This window comes from Dromaius novaehollandiae, chromosome 15 (assembly GCF_036370855.1).
Source record: "Dromaius novaehollandiae isolate bDroNov1 chromosome 15, bDroNov1.hap1, whole genome shotgun sequence".
NCBI lineage: Eukaryota > Metazoa > Chordata > Aves > Casuariiformes > Dromaiidae > Dromaius > Dromaius novaehollandiae.
The window spans coordinates 19,374,413-19,393,220 of record NC_088112.1 but is presented as its reverse complement, the minus strand read 5'-3'; the positions used below and the strand labels follow the sequence as shown (position 1 = coordinate 19,393,220).

The following is an 18,808-nucleotide window of genomic DNA, read 5'->3' as shown; positions in this document are numbered from 1 at the left end:
CTCTTTTTTTTTTTCTCTCTCCTCCCAGCAAACGTTAGATTAAAGCCCACAGTTCCTGGATTTCCTGTATACAGAGGCCCAATTCACTGTTTCAGGACAGTCTTGCAGAAAGAGGGGATAGCAGGGATATACCGAGGCGCGGGAGCGATGCTGCTGAGAGATGTTCCTGGATACTGTCTGTATTTCATCCCGTATGCGTTTTTCTGTGGCTGGATTACCCCAGACGGATGCATTTCCCCTAATCCCTCTTCCGTGTGGCTGGCGGGCGGCGTAGCAGGTAAGCTCAGCCCTCTCCCCAGTAATGCCAGAACAGCAATAGGAACTGTAACGGGGCAGATCTATGGGGGTGGCTCGGGGCTGCCCGTGTTACCGGCCCCAGGGAGAGGATGTGGGGCTGAACCACCTTCCTCACCCCGCGCCAGCCCCCCGGCCTCGTGCCTGTGCTTCATGATTTGACAAACTTCATGGAAGTTGCGTTAGCAAGGTCTTCATCAGCCAGCAAGACGGAAAAGGGCTGGTGCATTAATGTGCATCCTCGCTGCACGCAGCAGGAGAAGGCGTGCTTCAACTGAGTCCGATACTGCTCATCTTCCATGACGGAGGCTCCAAACCTGCCACCCAGCTTTGCATGTGCGTCCCCCCGGCACGCTTAGGTGTATAAACTCATCCTCACGCTCGCTGCCCATTTATTTGCCTTTTCTAAATTGCAGGATCCCAAACGCATGCCATTGCTTGGCTCCAGCAGTGATTACAAAACACTAATTCTCCTGCGAGTAAACAGAGCCTTGGCTCACCCGCGCCGCTTCGCTGGCGTGTCCCAGCGCTGACGTGGGTCCAAGCCAGCGCTCGTCGGGGCGGCTCTGCTGCGCGTTGCAGCCACGTGCGGGGAAATCTCACAAGCCCGTAAAGCTCTGCAGATGGAAACAACATGACATGCCCGGGGAAGAGGGAACAACAGGAGATGATATTTGCTACCCGTGCGCAAGACTGATATTAAGTAAGAGCTCTCGGGTAGATGAGAAGCACCGCTACCTTTCCAGATAGGCAGGGTCCCCCATGCAGCTGCAGGCCAACCAATGCAAGCAGTTTCCGCACAGGAATGACAACGTAGATCAGCTGAGGGGAGCCTAATCCTGGTTGCATGAGATGCAGCAGCTTCTCTTTTCTCTTGCTAGGAGCGATTTCCTGGGGGACTGCTACTCCGATGGATGTCGTGAAAAGTCGACTTCAGGCAGACGGAGTTTATGTCAACAAGTACAAAGGGATCCTTGACTGTATCTTGCAGAGCTACCAGAGCGAGGGCTTAAAAGTAAGTGGTGTTTGAAGTAAATGCTGGGTGTTAGACTTTAATTTTGAATTGGGAAATACACTGGCTGTTACCAACCCAACTGCAGGCAGATGAGAGGTGACTAAAGCCAGTTGCTGCTGAATTAGGATAATGACAGTAGCTAACTACAGTGCAGCTTCTTTCTAAATCGTTACAGTGGGAGTAATAAAGTGCCTACAGAAATGAGAAAGTGAATGACCTGGGGTCATAGTCTGCTGGTGTTATTAACTTCAAGCAACACTTTATGTCAGTGTTGCTGATGTGGATATATGTGGATGTAATCTGAGTCAGCATAAATTAGCGGTGAAAAATCTTACCTCTGTGACTATAAAATGCAGAGGTGAAAGGCCTGGCCACACCAAAGTCAACGTGAACTGATTTCAGGGGACCCCAGTTGCACCCAAGGGGCGTTTGGTCACCGTGGGCTGCGCTTTGGCAGAGCTGGGCTGCGGCTTGCATGGCCCATCGGCATTTTACACCAAACCAGAGTACCTGGGAAATGCCCTTAAATCAGAATTGTTTCGGTTTCCAACACAAAGAAGGGCTGTGTCTGCTTTTCCCAGCCATACCTATTGGTCTAATAAAAGATGTTTGATCTGCCTGCAAAACTTGCCTCCGTGAACGGTGCAGAAGCAGGGTTGGCAGCTTTTGCTGGGAAGTATAGCTTCTGCTGTGGAATTAAATGGGTATTTAAGTTGTCATCAAAACACTGTGTAGGCTCCTAGCTCCAAAGTGCTCGTTTTCACATTCTGAGGGAAAAGTTACCAGTTATAAAAAGAAAGATAACCTGCAAAATCACAAGTCAATGGTTTTAATATTTGGCAACATTCCATTGCATTATGTCAGCTGTCACAGAAACTGGCAGCCTGGTTCCTTTTTTGCCACAGAGTGGAAAAAAAGGCACATTTGTATGAAGCACAGGCACATGCAGAAGTGTTCCTCAAGCCACCCTAAAGACAGCCCTTGGGTGGTCAGAGCAGGGTCAGGGCACCGCGGGCTCGACGCAGGCTGGGGACGTTCAGTTTGGCGTGCAGTCTCACCGCAGGACTTCAAGTGGCTCAAAAAATCATTTCCATGCATTTTCCCCTTCTCTCTCCATCCTCACCCTCCTTGTTCTGCCTGAATATTAACGATTAGTTCAGGCACGTAGTTCTCCTGCTTGGGGTCGGAGATGCCTGCAGTTTTTCTGCTGCTGCTCTTGGCACCGGGGAAGCCTGCAGAAGGGTTGCGGCACAGCTGAGCAAGGCGACCAGGCCCTCCTCGTAAGGATAAATCTTTCTGCGTGTTGGGAGATGCAGGGCTGGTGGAGCATCACTGAGAAATGGCAAACCCACGTCTGGCTGTTTATATTCAGGGATGTATGAGCAGCATTCTCAGTGGTGGAAATAACTGTCTGGTGTGCATGAAAAAAATGTAAATGTGGCGCTCTTGTTCGTTTTGATGAGAAAAATACATGCCTCTGGGCTCTTCTTCACAAATCTTCATTATTACTTAAGTTGGTTTTGACATATGTTACTTTACGGATATCAGAAAACCTTGAATCCCCTCCCAGAAAATTCTGTCTCTTCAAACGAAATAACACAGCCCTAGTAAATCAAGCAAACAATATCCCAGCTTCATGTTGCAAATTCCAACGTGAGCAGGACGCGTTGATTCTCTCTCACGCATGTCAGCAGCACGCCCTGTGCGCGTTGGATGCAGGATACGGTGGTGTTCAGCGAGCTCAATATTTCAGGGGAAATGCTGGTTAGGCACTTTAATCTGAAGACTTCCTGTCTTGGAGCCAAGATCTTCAATCCGTTCTTAAGGTAGCTGTGGGAATTTTGCCTTTCTAAGGCCTGGAGGGGGTTGGGTTTTGCTGACGTTACTGTTCGCATCAATTCTGAAATCCTGGTGTTTAGATTAGTGATCCCGGTGATTAGCTTGGCTGGTTAATGGAGGGATTTTGTGAGAAACGAGCCAGCAGAGACTACCCCCACGGCCATCGTTTCGTAAACAGGCTCTCCTGGACGCCCGCGTGGGGTGGTCCTGTGTGCACCCTTGCACATACCGTGCAAGGGTGTTTGTACGCGAGGGTCAGCGCTGCAGGGAGCTACGCCGGGCACTGGCGTTATTTTCCCTGCCCCTCTTCTGTGGTCAGTGAGGAGAAACAGACCCTTCCAAGGGTAGTGTGGAGCATCTGACCTCTGAATATCTTTTGATGGGAGCCTGCTTCTTGCCGCTGACTGCAGAAGGCAAAGAAGAAGCACCCTGAGGCTTATTCTGCTTGAACCAGATGCTGATCCCTGACTGTAAGAGCTTTTCTGCTCCTTCTCTGGTTCCCAAGTGTCTTCTGCACCTGTAGACCCAACCCCAGAAGTTGGAGCAGTTGCTGTGTGAAAGCAACGGCCTTCTTGTTGTAAATGGGGGTTTGTCAGCACGATCCACGCGTGCGTATGAAAAGGAGCGGAGGGACTGACACCAGGTAGGACTGCACAGGAGGAAATGCTAGATTTCCCGTTTTCTGTTCCCCACCAGTGGCCTGCCACCATTTGCTACCCTCTGCCTCTTCTAGCTCTTGCTGACAGGTTTAGAGGGTGCTCCACAGGGAACATGGAGCGTATCCGTATCAAACTAGTGCCATTGCGTTTTCATTCTCTAGTGTGTGCGTCAGCAAAGGTTAGCAGTGAGAAAGTATCTCTTGAGCAAGCCATGATTTTGTTCTTCAGAATTTCTCCATGACTTAGTTCAGTGTTTTCTTCTTCTTAAAATAGCCAGTCTGTTCCTACACGCTAACGTTTTTCCCTCCCCAACAGGTCTTTTTCAGGGGCATCACGCTCAATGCAGTGCGAGGATTTCCAACGAGTTCAGCCATGTTTCTTGGCTATGAACTTTCTCTCAAAGCAATGAAAAGAGACCAAACTGAGACCAATCCTTAACATCCAGGTCAGCGCATAAAGACCCTCTAGCGTTATTAAAATTAGAAAGTGAATCTTTGCAATTGTATGGATCTTCTGAGAGTCAGAGGGAAACCTGATACCTGGGTACCTAAACTTCTAGTGTCAAACACTTTTCAAATTTTGGTCTGCGGGATTTGGTGTAGATAGCAGAACTGCCAAGATTCTAGGTTTCAATCCAGATCTTCTGGAATTTCATTCCAGACATTCTGATTGTTGTGATTGTCTTGATTAGTGTGAGTCAGGAATGAAAATATGAAAGGAGTATATTCCCTAACATTTCATAATTTTTGAAATAACATTCTCATTAAAGTCTGTGCACCTTATACTTTCCTTTGTAGATCCATCTACAAAGCCCTGAAATTAAGCCCTATCAAAGAGTCTTGACTGTCAACTCTTTTCCTCGTAAACCCAGGATTGTATAAAGGATCAACATTAAAAATATCTAATTACAGAAACTTTTTTAGAAGTTAAATACTCAAAATTATTCTTGGCAGTCTGTCTTTGCTGTTTTCTGTGGTGCTTTATAAATCTCCTTCTTTCTTATTTCAAAAGTGTAGCTAAGAAGACCTGACCAGTCTGCTACTTTCCTGGGCCAAATGAGCAGTGCGGTACTGGTGAGGGCCTCGCTGTTTCCAGCGTGGGATTGACCTAAGAATCCCGTCACCCCACAAACCTGCAGCTCCTGAACCGTGCTTTCTGTTCTTCCATGACTTGGCCACTGGAGAGCTCCAAACCTGCACCAGCTCAATCCAAATCCAAAGAACACTTTCTTTTGAAATCTTCCGCTCGAGTGTCTAAAAGCATCTTAATTACTATGGCTGCGTTGGGCTTTTTCACTAATGACGATGTTTCCATTGAGCCAATAGAACAATTTGCTTTCTTTACACAGAAGGGCGATATATGTTTAAAAACAAGCCGCCTGACATCAGCTGAAGAAATGTCTTCTATAAAATACTGGATATAATGTTTGACTTTTTTTTGTAAACAGAGATCTCCCACTCTAGAAAGAAAAGGGGGAGGCATGCTGGGGGTGGGGGTGCTTTTCATGTAGGAAGTCCTGGATTCCTACCAAAATCCTAGCTTGGTTTCAAGATCGAAGAAATGGACCACTCCATGGATACTTCTGTTTTACATCACAAAATTCTCCCTACAGTTTGCCACAATTTAACACATTAAAAGATGTGGAGGGCTTCGACAACTAGAGTTTGTTATCCAAGCTGTAAATTAAATTGAGAAAACAAGAGGATGTTAAATGCGGAGTCTAAGCTGCTCCTTCCTCCTCGGAAAACAGTAAAACAAGTCTGTATTTCATACAGATAGCTGCCCATTAATTTACTTAACGTGCCTTGTAGACTTCCAGTGACTTGCTAGCATCTCATGATTTCTCGGATTTGATAGTCCATCTTGGCAAATGCCAAATCCTGCAGGCATCACTTTACTGCCTTAAGAGGTCACTGCCAAATGAAGCCTCTTTAAGGGATGTGGATTTTATCCCACACTATATGCTGTAAAATGTATGGGCCAGCTTTAGACCTGCAGCTCTTTGTTGTAATCCCACCCATAAGATGTAGGGACAGAACCAGGGGTCTTTTTGGTCTACCTCAGCCTTTCACTTACTCTCAAGATCTTGCATCATCATGATTATTTCTGTTTACGCTGTTAAAAATATCCATGCTTTATTTTCTAAGCATGGGGCTTCTGATGCCAAAAGCAGGAGAACCAGTTCTGCTGGGACTAGTGACGCTGGTGGCACTCGCAGGAGAAGTGGTGGGTTAAAGCGTCCCGTGCTGAGGGAGGTGCAGCACAGAGGAACAGTCTGGGACAACACTGTCTTGCGGAAAATGCACAGTTCCCCTTCTCCTCCTCCGGAGAAGGAAAGCTCTGGGGAAGAAGCCCAACAATGGCAGTTTTAGCAGATGCGCTCAATAAAGGTTTCTGAAGACACCTGGAGTAGCCATTCAGCTTTCCTCCATAAAAGGAGAAGGAAAGAGGACTCCTACATTCTTGTCCCTCAAGGAATGGAGGAACATTGACTGGGGACAAGAGACTTGAAGACCCCCAAGCCCCAGCAAACAGTGCCTGCAAACTTGGGTCTAGAGCAGTATTCAGAAATGGGTGCCCCGATCTCCTGTAACAGCGTGGACTACTTTTCCTTGGGGCCTGAATTAACACCCGCTTCCCCCAAAACAGACCCTAAAGAGTGGTAGAAACACAGCCCGTGTTGCTTCATCTCAGGACTTGTAGGGTGGATAGGAGGTTCACACAGTGCCTTTGAGCTTGGCAAGAACAAGAGGAACTGTTTTTGATATAGGTATAAAATTGATGAGCCTTCACACAAATATTTGTTATTGGCCACGTTTAAAAAGTCATTCTTTCCATGTTACCTGTTTTAATGCATACACATAAAGTGTGTTCTCTAGGTGTGTAATATCAGATGACTCCAGGGATAATATTTGGGAAAACTGCTTCTTCAGCCCAACTAAACCACTTCAGCTATCTAACTACTTTATGTACAGTGGACTATGAATGAATAAAAATGATGAGGTTTGCAATAAGCTGTGTATCGGAATTATCCTGCCCCTCGGTTCCGTGTTTTCAGCGCCCACCTGTGTGTACCGCCCTTGTCAGCTGTATGATAATTTTTCCCGATTTTCTCCATACAATGAAACCAATTTCGGGATGGATCCCCGGGAGTCGTTCAGGCAAAACTGATGTAATGGATGCTTGCTAGCAGGAGCTCTCAGGCAGAGCCATGCGTCAGCTGGTGTTGAAGGGGAGCAGAAGGAAGCTTTTAATGTAATTAAATGAAAACAAAATGGGAGGTTAATTAAAGGGGTTTGGCCACATGGTGGCATCCTCGTCCGCAGCAAGGACAGGGAGCGGCCGTGGTCCACGTGAAGCGCACCGGCATCGATTGCTCAAGCCGTCAGGAAAACACCTTTCTCTCTTGCTCCATCCAAACCCCAAGCCCAGGTTTGCTGCCAGCTGAGCCCACGTTTCCCTCGTAATGGAAGAGCCCCGAGGGCAGACGTGGAGGCCAGAGTATGTGACCCAGGGTAATTTCGGCGTGGTCCTGCCCTGCCTGGCGTCTCCGTGCCCTGGAAGCGCTGGAGGCATGGGCTGCCTGGCACACCCCAGCCCTCCGCCGGCCGGCTGATGCGCATCTCACGAGGCTAAAATCTGTAGGGAAACCACCAGCGAGGCAACGTGACGGCGGGCTGCTGCAGGAGAGGTTTGCTCTGCCGTGCTGTTCAGGCTTGCTGAGTGAGAGAAGCCCTGTCAGCCGCGCAGGAGGTCTGGTCTGACTCCTGGCCAAAGGCAGCAGCGTTGAGACAGGCATGGAGCAGGATTTGTGGTATGGCGCTTCATGGTGTGGGTGAACCCACCACTGTGATGGATCATAATGGATCCCAATTTAATCTTGCTTATAAATTGTAAATAAGTAAAGCAGTAAGTGCCGTTGAGAGGGAGATTCAATGGTAGGCGGGTGTGTGTGGCCCATGGTGTCAGGGGCTGGGTGCTGGAAGACGAGGTGGTTTTAGCTAAGACTTAGCTCATGAGCATGTCCTTTCTTGGGGGCCTCTTGAGCCTCGGGACCTGATACCTGCACCCCGGGGTGCCGACCGGCTGCATGTGGTGCCTGGGCCTGGAGCTCCGAGGAGAGGGTAGGGTGAGCCCCGCAGGTGGGGCAGCCCTGCGTCTGGAACAACGCGAAGGATGGCAACTGAAACTTGTGCTCGGACTTGACAGGTCTGTCTTGTAATGCCTTTTCTTTTTTTTTTTTAATCTATTAAATACATTATTTTTCAGAGATAATATTATTATCCACCGATAGAAATCAGTGTCTCTAAGGAATCCTCTCGGGGGACTGCTGATGGGATTTTAAAACAACGTCTTACCGGGCAGGCAAACAGTCATGCTTACAACTGTTCCAAATCCCTTGCATGGGGCACTAATTTCGTATGTCGGTATTTTTGTCCCTGGACTATGCCAGAGAAGAGTGCCCTCTGTCAATGTAATTTGGCATAAAGACCAGCTCTTCTCTAAGTGTCGTGGCCATAGTGACCTGCTGCCAGTGGCATGTTCCCTAGCACCATGCAAACTGAATTCAAAGAAACCATCGCAGAATGTGAAGCCTGGCCTAAGGCTAAGCCTGGCCTAAGGCTAAGCCTGGCCTGCAGCTGACAACTCAGGCAGGAACTTGGCTCCTGTGGTTTTCAGCACATCTAAAACCCTGGTTGGGATGGCTCTGGGCCAGACAGATTTTCTCACATCTAGGGAGTCCCTTCGAGACCTTGTGTGGTGTGTTCATACTACGGGGGCAGATGAGATCACAGTCCCCATATGAATTTCTCTTTTTCTATTGTAATATGTGACGTGGAAGCAGGCACCCTCTTTTCAGCCACTAAAACACAATGTATCTCCTTGGTTTGTCTGAAGTTCTTTGCTTCGTAGTATAGGAAGCAACAGGATGTTATGGTGGTGATTTCTCCCCTAAACCCTTGCATTAATGTAAGCCAAGAAGGCCAATGCATGTCTTGTGTCCATGAAGAAAAAGTTAAAGCGCATAGTCAGAAGAAATGGTGACATCCAAGGAGAGAAATAGGAAGAAGTTGAAGCAGCTAAATTGAATATAAACTGTATGGGAATAGTTTCTTTTCTTTAAAGACATTTTCTTTCTATATATACTGCTATAGCAACACACGCTGATAATTACCAACTTAGATAAATAACGTGCAAAGTATCCTTCCAGAGGTAGACTCCTAAGGTAATTAAGCCATACAATGAGGGAAAATTTAAGCAGTTACAGTGATTTCCAAAGCAGTTTTCCTAAACTACATGTTCCACTGCAGCTCTTGCAGGCAGACATTACTGAAACAACCTGTTAAGTGCCACATGTGCAGCAGAAGGAGAGTATCTTTTTAAGGAGGTCTCAGCGTTCCCATATGAGGTTTACACTGCAAGATATAAAGCACTGACTAAATCAATAAATTTTTTTGTTAGTGATGGTAGATCATCAAATCTCTGAAAGGAGTATGAAAGTCTTTTTCATTATGGAAAAGGCAATAAATACTCCTGGGTCACCAACAGTATAAAGGTTTTGAGAAAACCAGGAACTTGCAATTGAAAGACCACTGGCTAAGAGATTGTCCTGCCAAGACCACCCAGTGCTTGAAGACTGGCACCTACTGGGGCCTCGTCTGGTGCAAGAACCTCAGGACTTGTGTAGATCCTCTTCATGGACTGGACCAGTTCATCGTCTACTTCCTCACGTTTCAAAGCATTTTATCATTCACGTGGCCTACTTTAGACATGGTGCAGCAAATCCTGCCAACTCCTATGGAGGAGGGCCAGCCTATTCTTACTCATGCAACTAGTGTGAAGTAACATCTGTGCTCACTCTATTAAACTGTGATTGCTGCATTTCCATCAAACAGCCTTCCATCAAACAGGTTTCTAAAGGGTTCCAGTGTGGAATCAAGCTGCTTTGTGGGTTCAGCCACTGCAGGAGTCTGGTGCAGCCGTGGAGTAAGTGCTTTGCACTGTCTGTCTGTCCTGTGCATTCGTCCTTCTGCTGAATGCTGCTCTGAGGGCAAAATCCAGCCCCCGGGGTCATCTCTCAGCAGGAGAAGCAGGGAAGGGTGAGAGGACTTATGCTATGAGAGCTCTTCAGTAATGTTTATCTTTTGCGGTATCGAAGCGGTCAGACCCACAAAAGGGCATGCTGAAGTGAGGACAGAGTATGTTGGTAATGCTGAAAATGGCATCAGGAAAAGCTTGAAAAAATAAGGGAATTGGTGAGCTTTGCTGCCAGTTCCTGCTTTCCTCCGCTTCCTTCTGGAGACTGCTGGGCATGAGATGCACTTGCAACACGTGCAAAGCCAGCACAGTTGGCATGTTGTTATCAGGGCTTCATGCTTTTAGATGCCTCAGCTGTTGCTAAACATTATTGCAGCATGGAAAGCTTTGCTCCCCTGCTAGGAAACCCTGGAAAGCTCTGATGACTGTACTATTGCATGAAATAGGAATGACTTAAAGCTCTGAAGGTCCTTCTCAGATGTGCCCCAAGGTGCTGGCTCCCCAGGCTCACAGTTTGCCACCCAGCAGGTTATCCCAGCTCACTGCCCAATGTCATACCCACCGCTGATCTTGCCGCAGGCTGGGAACAGCAGCAGCCAGGTCAGCAAATTGCAATCCCGACCAGCTGTAGCTGTAGCAAATTGCAATTGCTGTCAGCTGCAGCTGTAGTAAATGCTTCAGCCTTTGCAGTCCTGTAGAGATTGACAGCTAGAGCCTGTAGGTTGGAAGGCTTTTATCCAGATTGGAAATGCTATCATTCCTGGGCTGTTCCCAGAAGAAATGCTGTCTGTCCCTCTTCCCTGCTGTTTCCACACAGGGGGCTCAGTTCAAAACATAATGGTTCTCCAGAAGATTGGTGCCCCTGCAGCCTCCTCTCAAAGGTATTTTTGCATGGTGAGAGTGTCCAGCACAGCAATTCGTGCTGGTGAGGCTGTTCTGTGGCTCCCCATGGAGCTGCTCAGCCAACTCGCATTTGCCCTTGCCTTCGCCCTTGGTGCAGGCATGATGCTGAGGTGCTGGGACGAAGGCCCCAGTCCTGTCCCCATGTCCTGCAGTGGCTCGGGAGCACCAGAAGTTTTTGCCTTGGTGCCCTTTGGGGCAGCTCAGCAGAACCAGCCGGCCGAGCTGCCTTCCCAGGACTCCCGGTCTCTCTTCTGATAGCTGAAAATACTGGCAAATGTTTCTTTTGTTTCTACTATTTCTCCAGAAAAAACCATTTTCTTTACTTCACTTCTTTGCTGAGCACTGCTGCGAGCCCTGAGCAGGTCCCGCAGCCTGCGCACTGGGACGGGAACGGCGTGCGGCTCCCGGGAAGGGCTGCTGCCCCCCTCCACGGGGCACAGCCCATGCTTGAAGTCTTCCCCGAGTTCATTTGGGTTTTACGTCTCTGTGTCATAGGCAATCCCAGTGTTGTTACGCTATGGTTCAGGCTTTTGTGGAGGAATGAGCATGACTCTATTTTCCTTTATTTCTACAATAGCATATGTCATCTTTACTTAAGAGGAAAGTAAAAAAAAACATACTACAAGCCACCTTATCTCTGGAAAGTTCAACTATCAAGAGCATCTTTTCACGTGTGGTTTTTGTGAGCTGTTGCATCTCGGTAAGTGTACACAGCAAGCTTAAACCAAGCTGGTATGTTATCTTTGGTTTTCATCTGCAGGGAATCTTTTTTTCTACATAAAAAACCAAATTCTAGAGAGTTTCTTGGAAACACTATAGCAAGCTGGAGATTCTCTCTTGAGAATGACATCTATGCTGACTATCCCCAATACAGGCTAAAATACTGATTTGGAGGTTTCACTTTGCAATGAGATTTGTGGGGCATTTTCGGTCAATAGGCATTAAAAGAGAATACATCCACAAGTATTTATATATAAACCAGAAATATATAGGACATTAGATGAGGATTTCCAAAGGAGCCAGAGGGAGCTGCCTGTGAAAGACCACAGCCATATACTTGGAGGGTTTTGTGTGTTCACCTTTTCCGAATAGCTGTTCTGGGCTGAAATCTTACAGTTTTGTCTGGCGTTGAGTTGCAAGTTGAACGTTGAGCGTAGAGGGCTGGGTGATGGCTTGGCTCTGGCAGCCCGGCCAGCTTAGGGAGCTCTCTGCCTCCGTCCTCGCCTTCGACTGCTTATTCACGACATCCCGGAGCACGCGGGGAAGTTAGGAGAGGCGTGCAGATCTACGAGCTGTTAATCCAAGCGCCCCAGGCTAGCCGGGCCACGGCGAGCGCTCCCCCGATTCGGTTTCCCGCTGGTGGGGTAGGGACCGTTTACACGGGTTAATGCAGTATTACGGACCCGGGGTTTTAGCTCTTCGTTTTCCCTCTGATTTTCCCAGCCACAAAGCTTGAGAGGGAACAAAAAGCATCAAAAAGGAAAGCTTCAGGCTTAACCTTGGCGGCTGCGCGCTTTGGCGAGAGGCCTTTCGAGGCTCATAGTCTGCGGTTTTATGGCCTTGGAGAGAAGTGGGCTGAAACAGTGACCTTCCTACCTAATGCAGTTTGAGGTTAGGACTTCAGCTACGATGAATTTGTTTTAGCTGTTTGAGTGGCAGTCCAAAAACCTCTATTTCATCTCTATGCTTTGCTCTATTTTGCTTACAGAGAGATTAGGAGAGAGGAAACATGGGAAGATCAGACACCTAGAAATGAGGACTAAAAACAATCTGATTTTTATTTAACACACAAATTGCAACATATTTATGAATATATGTTGTCATAGCTGGTCATCAAAATGAAGACTTTTAAAATATCAAAGCTGTTTGAAGATTATATATAAAAAAGCTTGTCTTTTTGCTGGGGTGGCAGGTAAAAGGGAAATATATTGTAGTTTTATTTTAAATCATTGCATTTAATGCTGATACTTGCTGATTCATCTAAGATGAAATTCCATTAATGCAAGAGGACAAAAAGCTGAAAGATCAGAATCCAGCCCAAAGTCCTTAATAAAACACCAAAACATAACTCTTCTGTACAATCAAGCAAAAAATCTCTAGCAGCATAAACTACTGGTCCCCAAGGTCCCAGTTAAAGATTTAATAGGAAAACTTATCATTATAAATCGTTCATTTAGCCCAAGTTTCTACCACATTATTCTAACATCAGAAACCTGAAGACTTTCAAAATAAAATTAATTAAAACAATTAATAAAACTAAAATAGGTAATAACTGTTCAAGGTGTGACTTAAAATCAATTGTAATCATTAAAAAGACTTATACAGATTTTCATGGACTTTAATCAGCCTCTTAACGCTGGAGTAGAGCCTAAACGCTGAAGAGAGGCCATGCAACCAGTGCCACTTACTCATGTGCCTAATCCACTACTGCTATAATCAATAAATGGAAAGTACTTTCTGTGCCAGTGTGACTGCTGGTGATTTCTGACTCACTGTAAACTTGAGACAGCTTCTCCAGGAGCCTATTTACCCTGGAGCAACAACAGCGCGAGTAGCATCTCACTGAGCAATCAAATGGAGATGAAAAGATGTAGAGATAGTGCTGGCACTGCCGGCAGATGCAGACTCCAGGAGGAATCACAAGGCTTGGTTAGCAGCTCATGACTATATTTCTTCTTTAAATAAGTCAGATGGGATGAAGGGAATGACAGTTTTCCTCTCAGCCCGAAATTACCACTGCTAACCCCTATCCCAAATCTTTCCCGTGATCACACTGCTCATTTTCCCTTAATTACGCCATTTTTTGTAAACGAGAACTGGGAACCCTATTTCATCTGGGAACAAACAAATTCAAAGAAAATGCAGCTTTTATCCTCCCCGCTGTGCGGAGTTTTCAAGAGTAGCGACTGCATTAGCCCTAGTGAAGTGTGCGTGGAAAAACTCGTAGAGAAATGGTAAGCAGAAGAGGTTATTGAGCCTAGCAATGAACTCAGTGTCTTAATTAAACCAACACCCCGGCCTAAAGACACGAAAAAACAATTTTGCTTTTTGCTTCGCATTGCAAGCAGCAGCTCTCTGTTTTCCAAAATGTCACAGGTTTCCCAACTGTCAGATTAAGGGCACTCGTCTCACTCATCTCGTTCCTTCCTCGCAAGTTCTACCAGTTTGATTCTGAATCGGAAACAAAAATACAGATTTTGTCCTTTTGGGCTGTAGGCACAGGAAGAAATTAATAGATGCAAGGTGTAGTTTGCTCATACTCTTGCAGATGACTGGAGATTCAGGCTCGGCCTTTCTAATTCTGGGCTGAAATGTTTAATGTATCAGATCTGGTCTACTGGCTGCCCAGAGACTATAACTACATCTCATGGATGGAAGAGCTTAATTACGTATCTCTCGTGTGTAGTTTATGCCACCAATTATTTTCACTTACAGGGCATAGTAACTGTATTGCAACTTTATTCCCAAGGTGAAGAGGCCCATCAGTGAACTCTAAGTATATTATCACATTTTGTAAAGTTCTTGCAACAATACAGCCTACCAGCTACTGGGCAAAATTTTACTTCTAATGGACACACTTTCCTTGAAAACAAGAAGCAAGTAGACACTCCTGGCTGTCACGAAGAGCTCCCTGCCCCGCTCTCCCCACGGCTTGTTACAATGTCCTTACACAAGCTTGGCTGAATCAAAGATGGTTGTGAATGCCATTCTTTAAAACCACGGAAAAATAGCTTCTTCAGCCGTCTGGGAAGTGTCCCACAAGTGTTACACATCCCTTATTTTGTTACGGGATATATGCTTCAAACCAACAGTTCTAGCTCCTGCCATGGGGTTGTGCTGGCCAAGGAAAGGGAGGAAATGTTGCTTTGCAGGAGCCAAAAGCTCTCTCAAGAGAGACCTACCCATCAGGGAAGCCTCTTTACTGCGCTGCAAGGCATCACGTACTCGGGATCACAAACCAGTGAGTTTAGCCCTTCTCAAAGAGCCGAATGCCTTGACAGATGCCGTTGCCTGGCTCGTGAACGCCGCCCGTCCCTGCAAGACGCTCCTGCCGGCATCCCGCTCCGCTCGAACGTTGTGTGCGCTGCTGCCAGCTTCGGCTTGCCAAGGGAGGGCCTCTGGCTTCAGCGAGCTGTTTCCCTGGGCCTGTTCGAGAGCTGTACCTGCCTAATGGGATGTACACTTCCCACGCAAAGTCACCTAAGGAAGAACATCAAAGCGCAGGCATGGTGCATCCGCCCCAGCCTGGAGAAGGTGCTCGGCTGGGTAGGAAAGGCAGAGCTGCTGCTTCTCCCCTTCGGTGCAGGCAGCTAGCGGAGGAGGAATGCCCAAGTGGCAGGCAAAGGCCAGAGAAAAGCAAGCAGATGGTAACTGGTGTTTTCTCTTTGCAGGACGGTTTGCAGAAAGAGCCCTCTCAGCTTCCAGCCAGACTGACCAACAGAAGGTCGAAGCCTTTAGAGAAGAGCTTTGAGGCACAGCAGAAGGAAGGAGAAGTTAAAAGCCAAAGCTGGTGATCTGAAAGAAATCAGAAGGGCTAACATTTGCTCTGCCAATGAGTGCCACTTGAAAAAAGAAAACTTCTGGGGCCACAGAAACCTGTAGCAGTCATTCAACCTGACCTGGAGACTTCGCCTGACGGAATTTCCAATCTAATATTGTTTTGGTCACTTAGGAATATTTCTGCATCTAGTCCTTTCTCTTTCAAAGGGAGAGGGTGGAATGGCACAGTGCATTCAGTTTGGCACTCGGAGGGCCTGACTTGTGTCTTTATATTGGTGCATTTACATTCAGCGTTGGTGAGATCAGCGTCAAGGTCTACAGGACTACGCTCCGTGTGCAGGAGCCGTAATTCAGCCAGGTCGCTTCTCCAGACACCGCTCCGGGCTCGGGCAGTTTCCCTTGGTCTGGTCAACGGAGTCCTGCAGCATTATCAACTTTCTTTGCGAAAGGTCTTGCTTTGCATCCAGGGGAGCGTGAAGCTTGCTGAGCATCACTTGTTTTCTGAGGAACTCCGGCAATGCTGCACGTTATTGTCTCTTTGCTTTCATGGAACCACGATTTACCCAAACACAAGAGGCAAAACCCACGTCTGAAAAAAAAATGCTTTCGTAGAAGAGTTTTGACCATTGTTTCCTGTTGGGGAGTGATATTACAATGTTCAACTTAATCACTTCTGAGGAGCATTTGTGAATTTCCACGGTACTAAAGAAAAGTCACTACAGTAGGTGACTCAATTCCACGTTTGATTTTTCTAAAATGCTATCCAAGCTAGTGGGAAAAAATAGTGGGCACCTGGTATCAGTTTTATAATTGGGTTTTTCCATATGAGAATGGGAATTTTGTGCAGACTCGATTAAAAGGAGTGTCCTCCTATTCTGCTGTCACCCATCAGACTGAGATGCACGCCACTGCCAGCATGCTCTCATACGTGCTCTTCTCTTGTTTGCTGCTCTCTGTGCAAGCACACAATTGCCAAGTCAGTGAAATTATCCGCTTTACAACTCGTCTGCTTGTAAGTGGCTCTTTAGCACCTTTGTTTGGTAAAAATGCCTATTTGTAAATGATGTGATAATAAATACTGATTTCTCCCTTGTTATTCTTTCAGGATATGCAGGCTGAAAATTTGCAGGATAAAAATTCAGTAGATTGCCCATGTACGGAGGCTACGGCCAGTGTGAGTAAATCAGCTTCGAGAGTACCATGAAACTAAACAACAGTTTATCTGTGTATTAAATGTCAGCAGTGCTGAATTTTAATTCTCACTCTTTGCATTTTCAGTCATGCTCATGTCTTCCTATTCCTGAGGTAAGTAAATGCTCTGTTTTTCTAAGTTACTTTAAGTGTTAAAGAAGTTAAGTATTAGCTACTTCTGCTGAAGCGTGTTCATTTTGCTCCTTACATAAGTTTTGCTTTCGGTTATGAGGAAGATTTTTAATACGTTAGCAACAACTGAAAAGAGAACTTGATATTTTCCCTCCTGAGGGGCAAAAGTGGAAGTCCTTCCACCAGCAGTGGCATTAGCCAAGCCCCGAGTTAGGCACAGGCTCTCTGTGGGCTTGATTTGCTCATCTGCACTCCAGGTGCACGCTTTGAGGAGCTCAGAGACCTTTGCTTTGCGGGTAGGTGCCTAAAAACCTTTGCAAACCTGGGCGGGAGATGCCAGGCCCCCGCTGCTCAGCTCTGTGCGCCCCCCAAACGCCGTTGCATTCGTGTGTGTCCCCTAAAACGGGGGGGAAAGCAGCGTTAGCAGGAATGCCACTGCCAGCAGTGACCTCCACGGCGTGAGGCTTGACGTGGGCTCGGAGAGGTGGGCGTCCTGCAGACGGGACGCCCTGGCACTTCACACCACCCACAGCTCTCGCGTCGGTTTTCTAGATAGCGCAGACCATGTTAGGTCCCTTTTGTAGTGTGTTGGCTTGCTAAGGAATACGTGTTTCTTTTCCCCTGGTAGGTAAGTATAAAATGCATCCTCGCCGCTTGGCAAGCTTCTCTAACACCTTCTCTGGTTGACAGGCTGGCCATGAGTTGTCATGCTTTGTGGAAGGAACCGAACACTTGATGAAAAACAACATGAATTCAAAGGAAATCCTTCAGCGGCTTAATCGGTCCTTCCAGACTCAGCTGGATAGAAAGTTCTGTGGAGTAAGAGATTTCTTACTTTTCTCTAGATATTTATCTTTTACAAAAGAGAGGCGTTTTTTATAGCTTAAATACTTGTAGTTGTTTGATTAAATGCAGATGTGTTTTAATACCCCTTATATGCAGAAGCCACAATATGATATTGAAACATGGGGAATGGAAAACTGTTGAACTTGGCAGAGGGAACGGGGAGACGGCTGTTCCCACCCGGTGCCCTTTGCCGTCTCCAAGCCCCCCAGCACGAGGCTTTTTCAGAGCCCAGGCACTTAAACACAGGAGCTTCATTTAAATTGCTCTGCGATTTCCCTTTTCCCCAATGTGCTGCCACACTAAATAACGCAGATACGAAACCCCGGAGGAGGCGTGCGGCAGGGCTCAGGACGGGCAGTCAGGTTACGTCCTCCAGTTTCAAGGATGCTGAGGCACGAAATGCTACTGCAGCTGGTAGCATCCTCAACCCAGTGATCGTGCTCAGAAGGGACAGACTTCTGCATCTCCAGTTGCCTCTTCTGAAGCAGTGAAACATCTGTTATTTACACACACAGATGTGTAATTCAGTGAAGCAGCCTAGTTTAAGTGACGTGAGCTGCGACTACGCTGCAGTCCAGTTTCACAGCGTGCACGTCCTCCAGGTCAACAGCAACGGCCCCTCTCACACAGCTCTTTAGGAACCGTATTTGAAATCCTTGATTAGCTCCAAGGAATGTATATTTTAAGTCTTTCTTCTAAACCCTACGTGCTATGCTTTATTTCTTACAAAATGTTTAGTAACCCAGACTTTCTCCTTTCTTCCGCCACAGCACCTGTCACACAGTAATCAATGCCAGGCCAAAACCAAGGGAAATGTGAAGCAATTCCTGACCGAAATCCTGAAAACCTATCAAGCAATCAAAAAAAGTAAAGCTTGAGAAACTAAAAGCTTTACCAACCCAAAGCTCTGAGATGAGAATGGGGAAGGGGAAAAATATTTATTGTATTTATTGTCCACAAGAAATATAAAAGGTAGAAGTAACAATTGCTAAAAATAAATAAAACTAATTTAATGAACACCAACAGTATTCGAGAGTTTATTTTATATGCTTTACATTATATACATTCTTATTTCACAGTTGTACAAAATAATAAAAAATTGGTCAAAGCCAAAGCTTGATTTTTCAGCTAAGATTTCGGAGGAAGTGGACCAGGCAAGGAGACGGTAAAAAAAGTAGCTCTGAAATCGTATTTCCAACTCCTGAGGCTTATTCAGCCACTGGCATCAGTTATGGTTGCAAACACTCCTGACACCGCAGCGTCAGAGGGCTCTGGAAGTTTTGCACATCCTCCGTTCGGGTGGGAAAATGTTTCTGTTTCTGCAAAGCTCCGGTCAAACAATTTCCCTCTTGAAAGGTGTTACAGCAAAATGCACATGCGCTTCCAAAGG

General features: G+C 46.6%; 1 protein-coding gene across 11 annotated transcripts in view; it reads left to right on the top strand.

The window, feature by feature from the left end:
• The window catches only part of SLC25A48 (solute carrier family 25 member 48), a 29,902-nt gene extending 11,461 nt beyond the window's left edge, over window positions 1–18,441 (top strand). For 7 of the 11 annotated variants that reach the window (XM_064521103.1, XM_064521101.1, XM_064521099.1 and 4 more), the window contains 6 exons: window positions 29–277; window positions 1,176–1,309; window positions 16,355–16,423; window positions 16,528–16,554; window positions 17,263–17,391; window positions 18,189–18,441. In XM_064521103.1, the coding sequence (XP_064377173.1) occupies window positions 29–277; window positions 1,176–1,309; window positions 16,355–16,423; window positions 16,528–16,554; window positions 17,263–17,391; window positions 18,189–18,296 (716 nt within the window). In that variant the 3' untranslated portion in view covers window positions 18,297–18,441. Of the gene's footprint in view, window positions 1–28; window positions 278–1,175; window positions 1,310–4,122; window positions 4,253–4,818; window positions 6,822–15,140; window positions 16,138–16,354; window positions 16,424–16,527; window positions 16,555–17,262; window positions 17,392–18,188 lie in introns of those variants that run through there. The other 4 variants (XM_026118269.2, XM_026118266.2, XM_026118267.2 and 1 more) reach the window with 3 other exon arrangements.
• The last annotated feature ends 367 nt before the right edge of the window (window positions 18,442–18,808 follow it).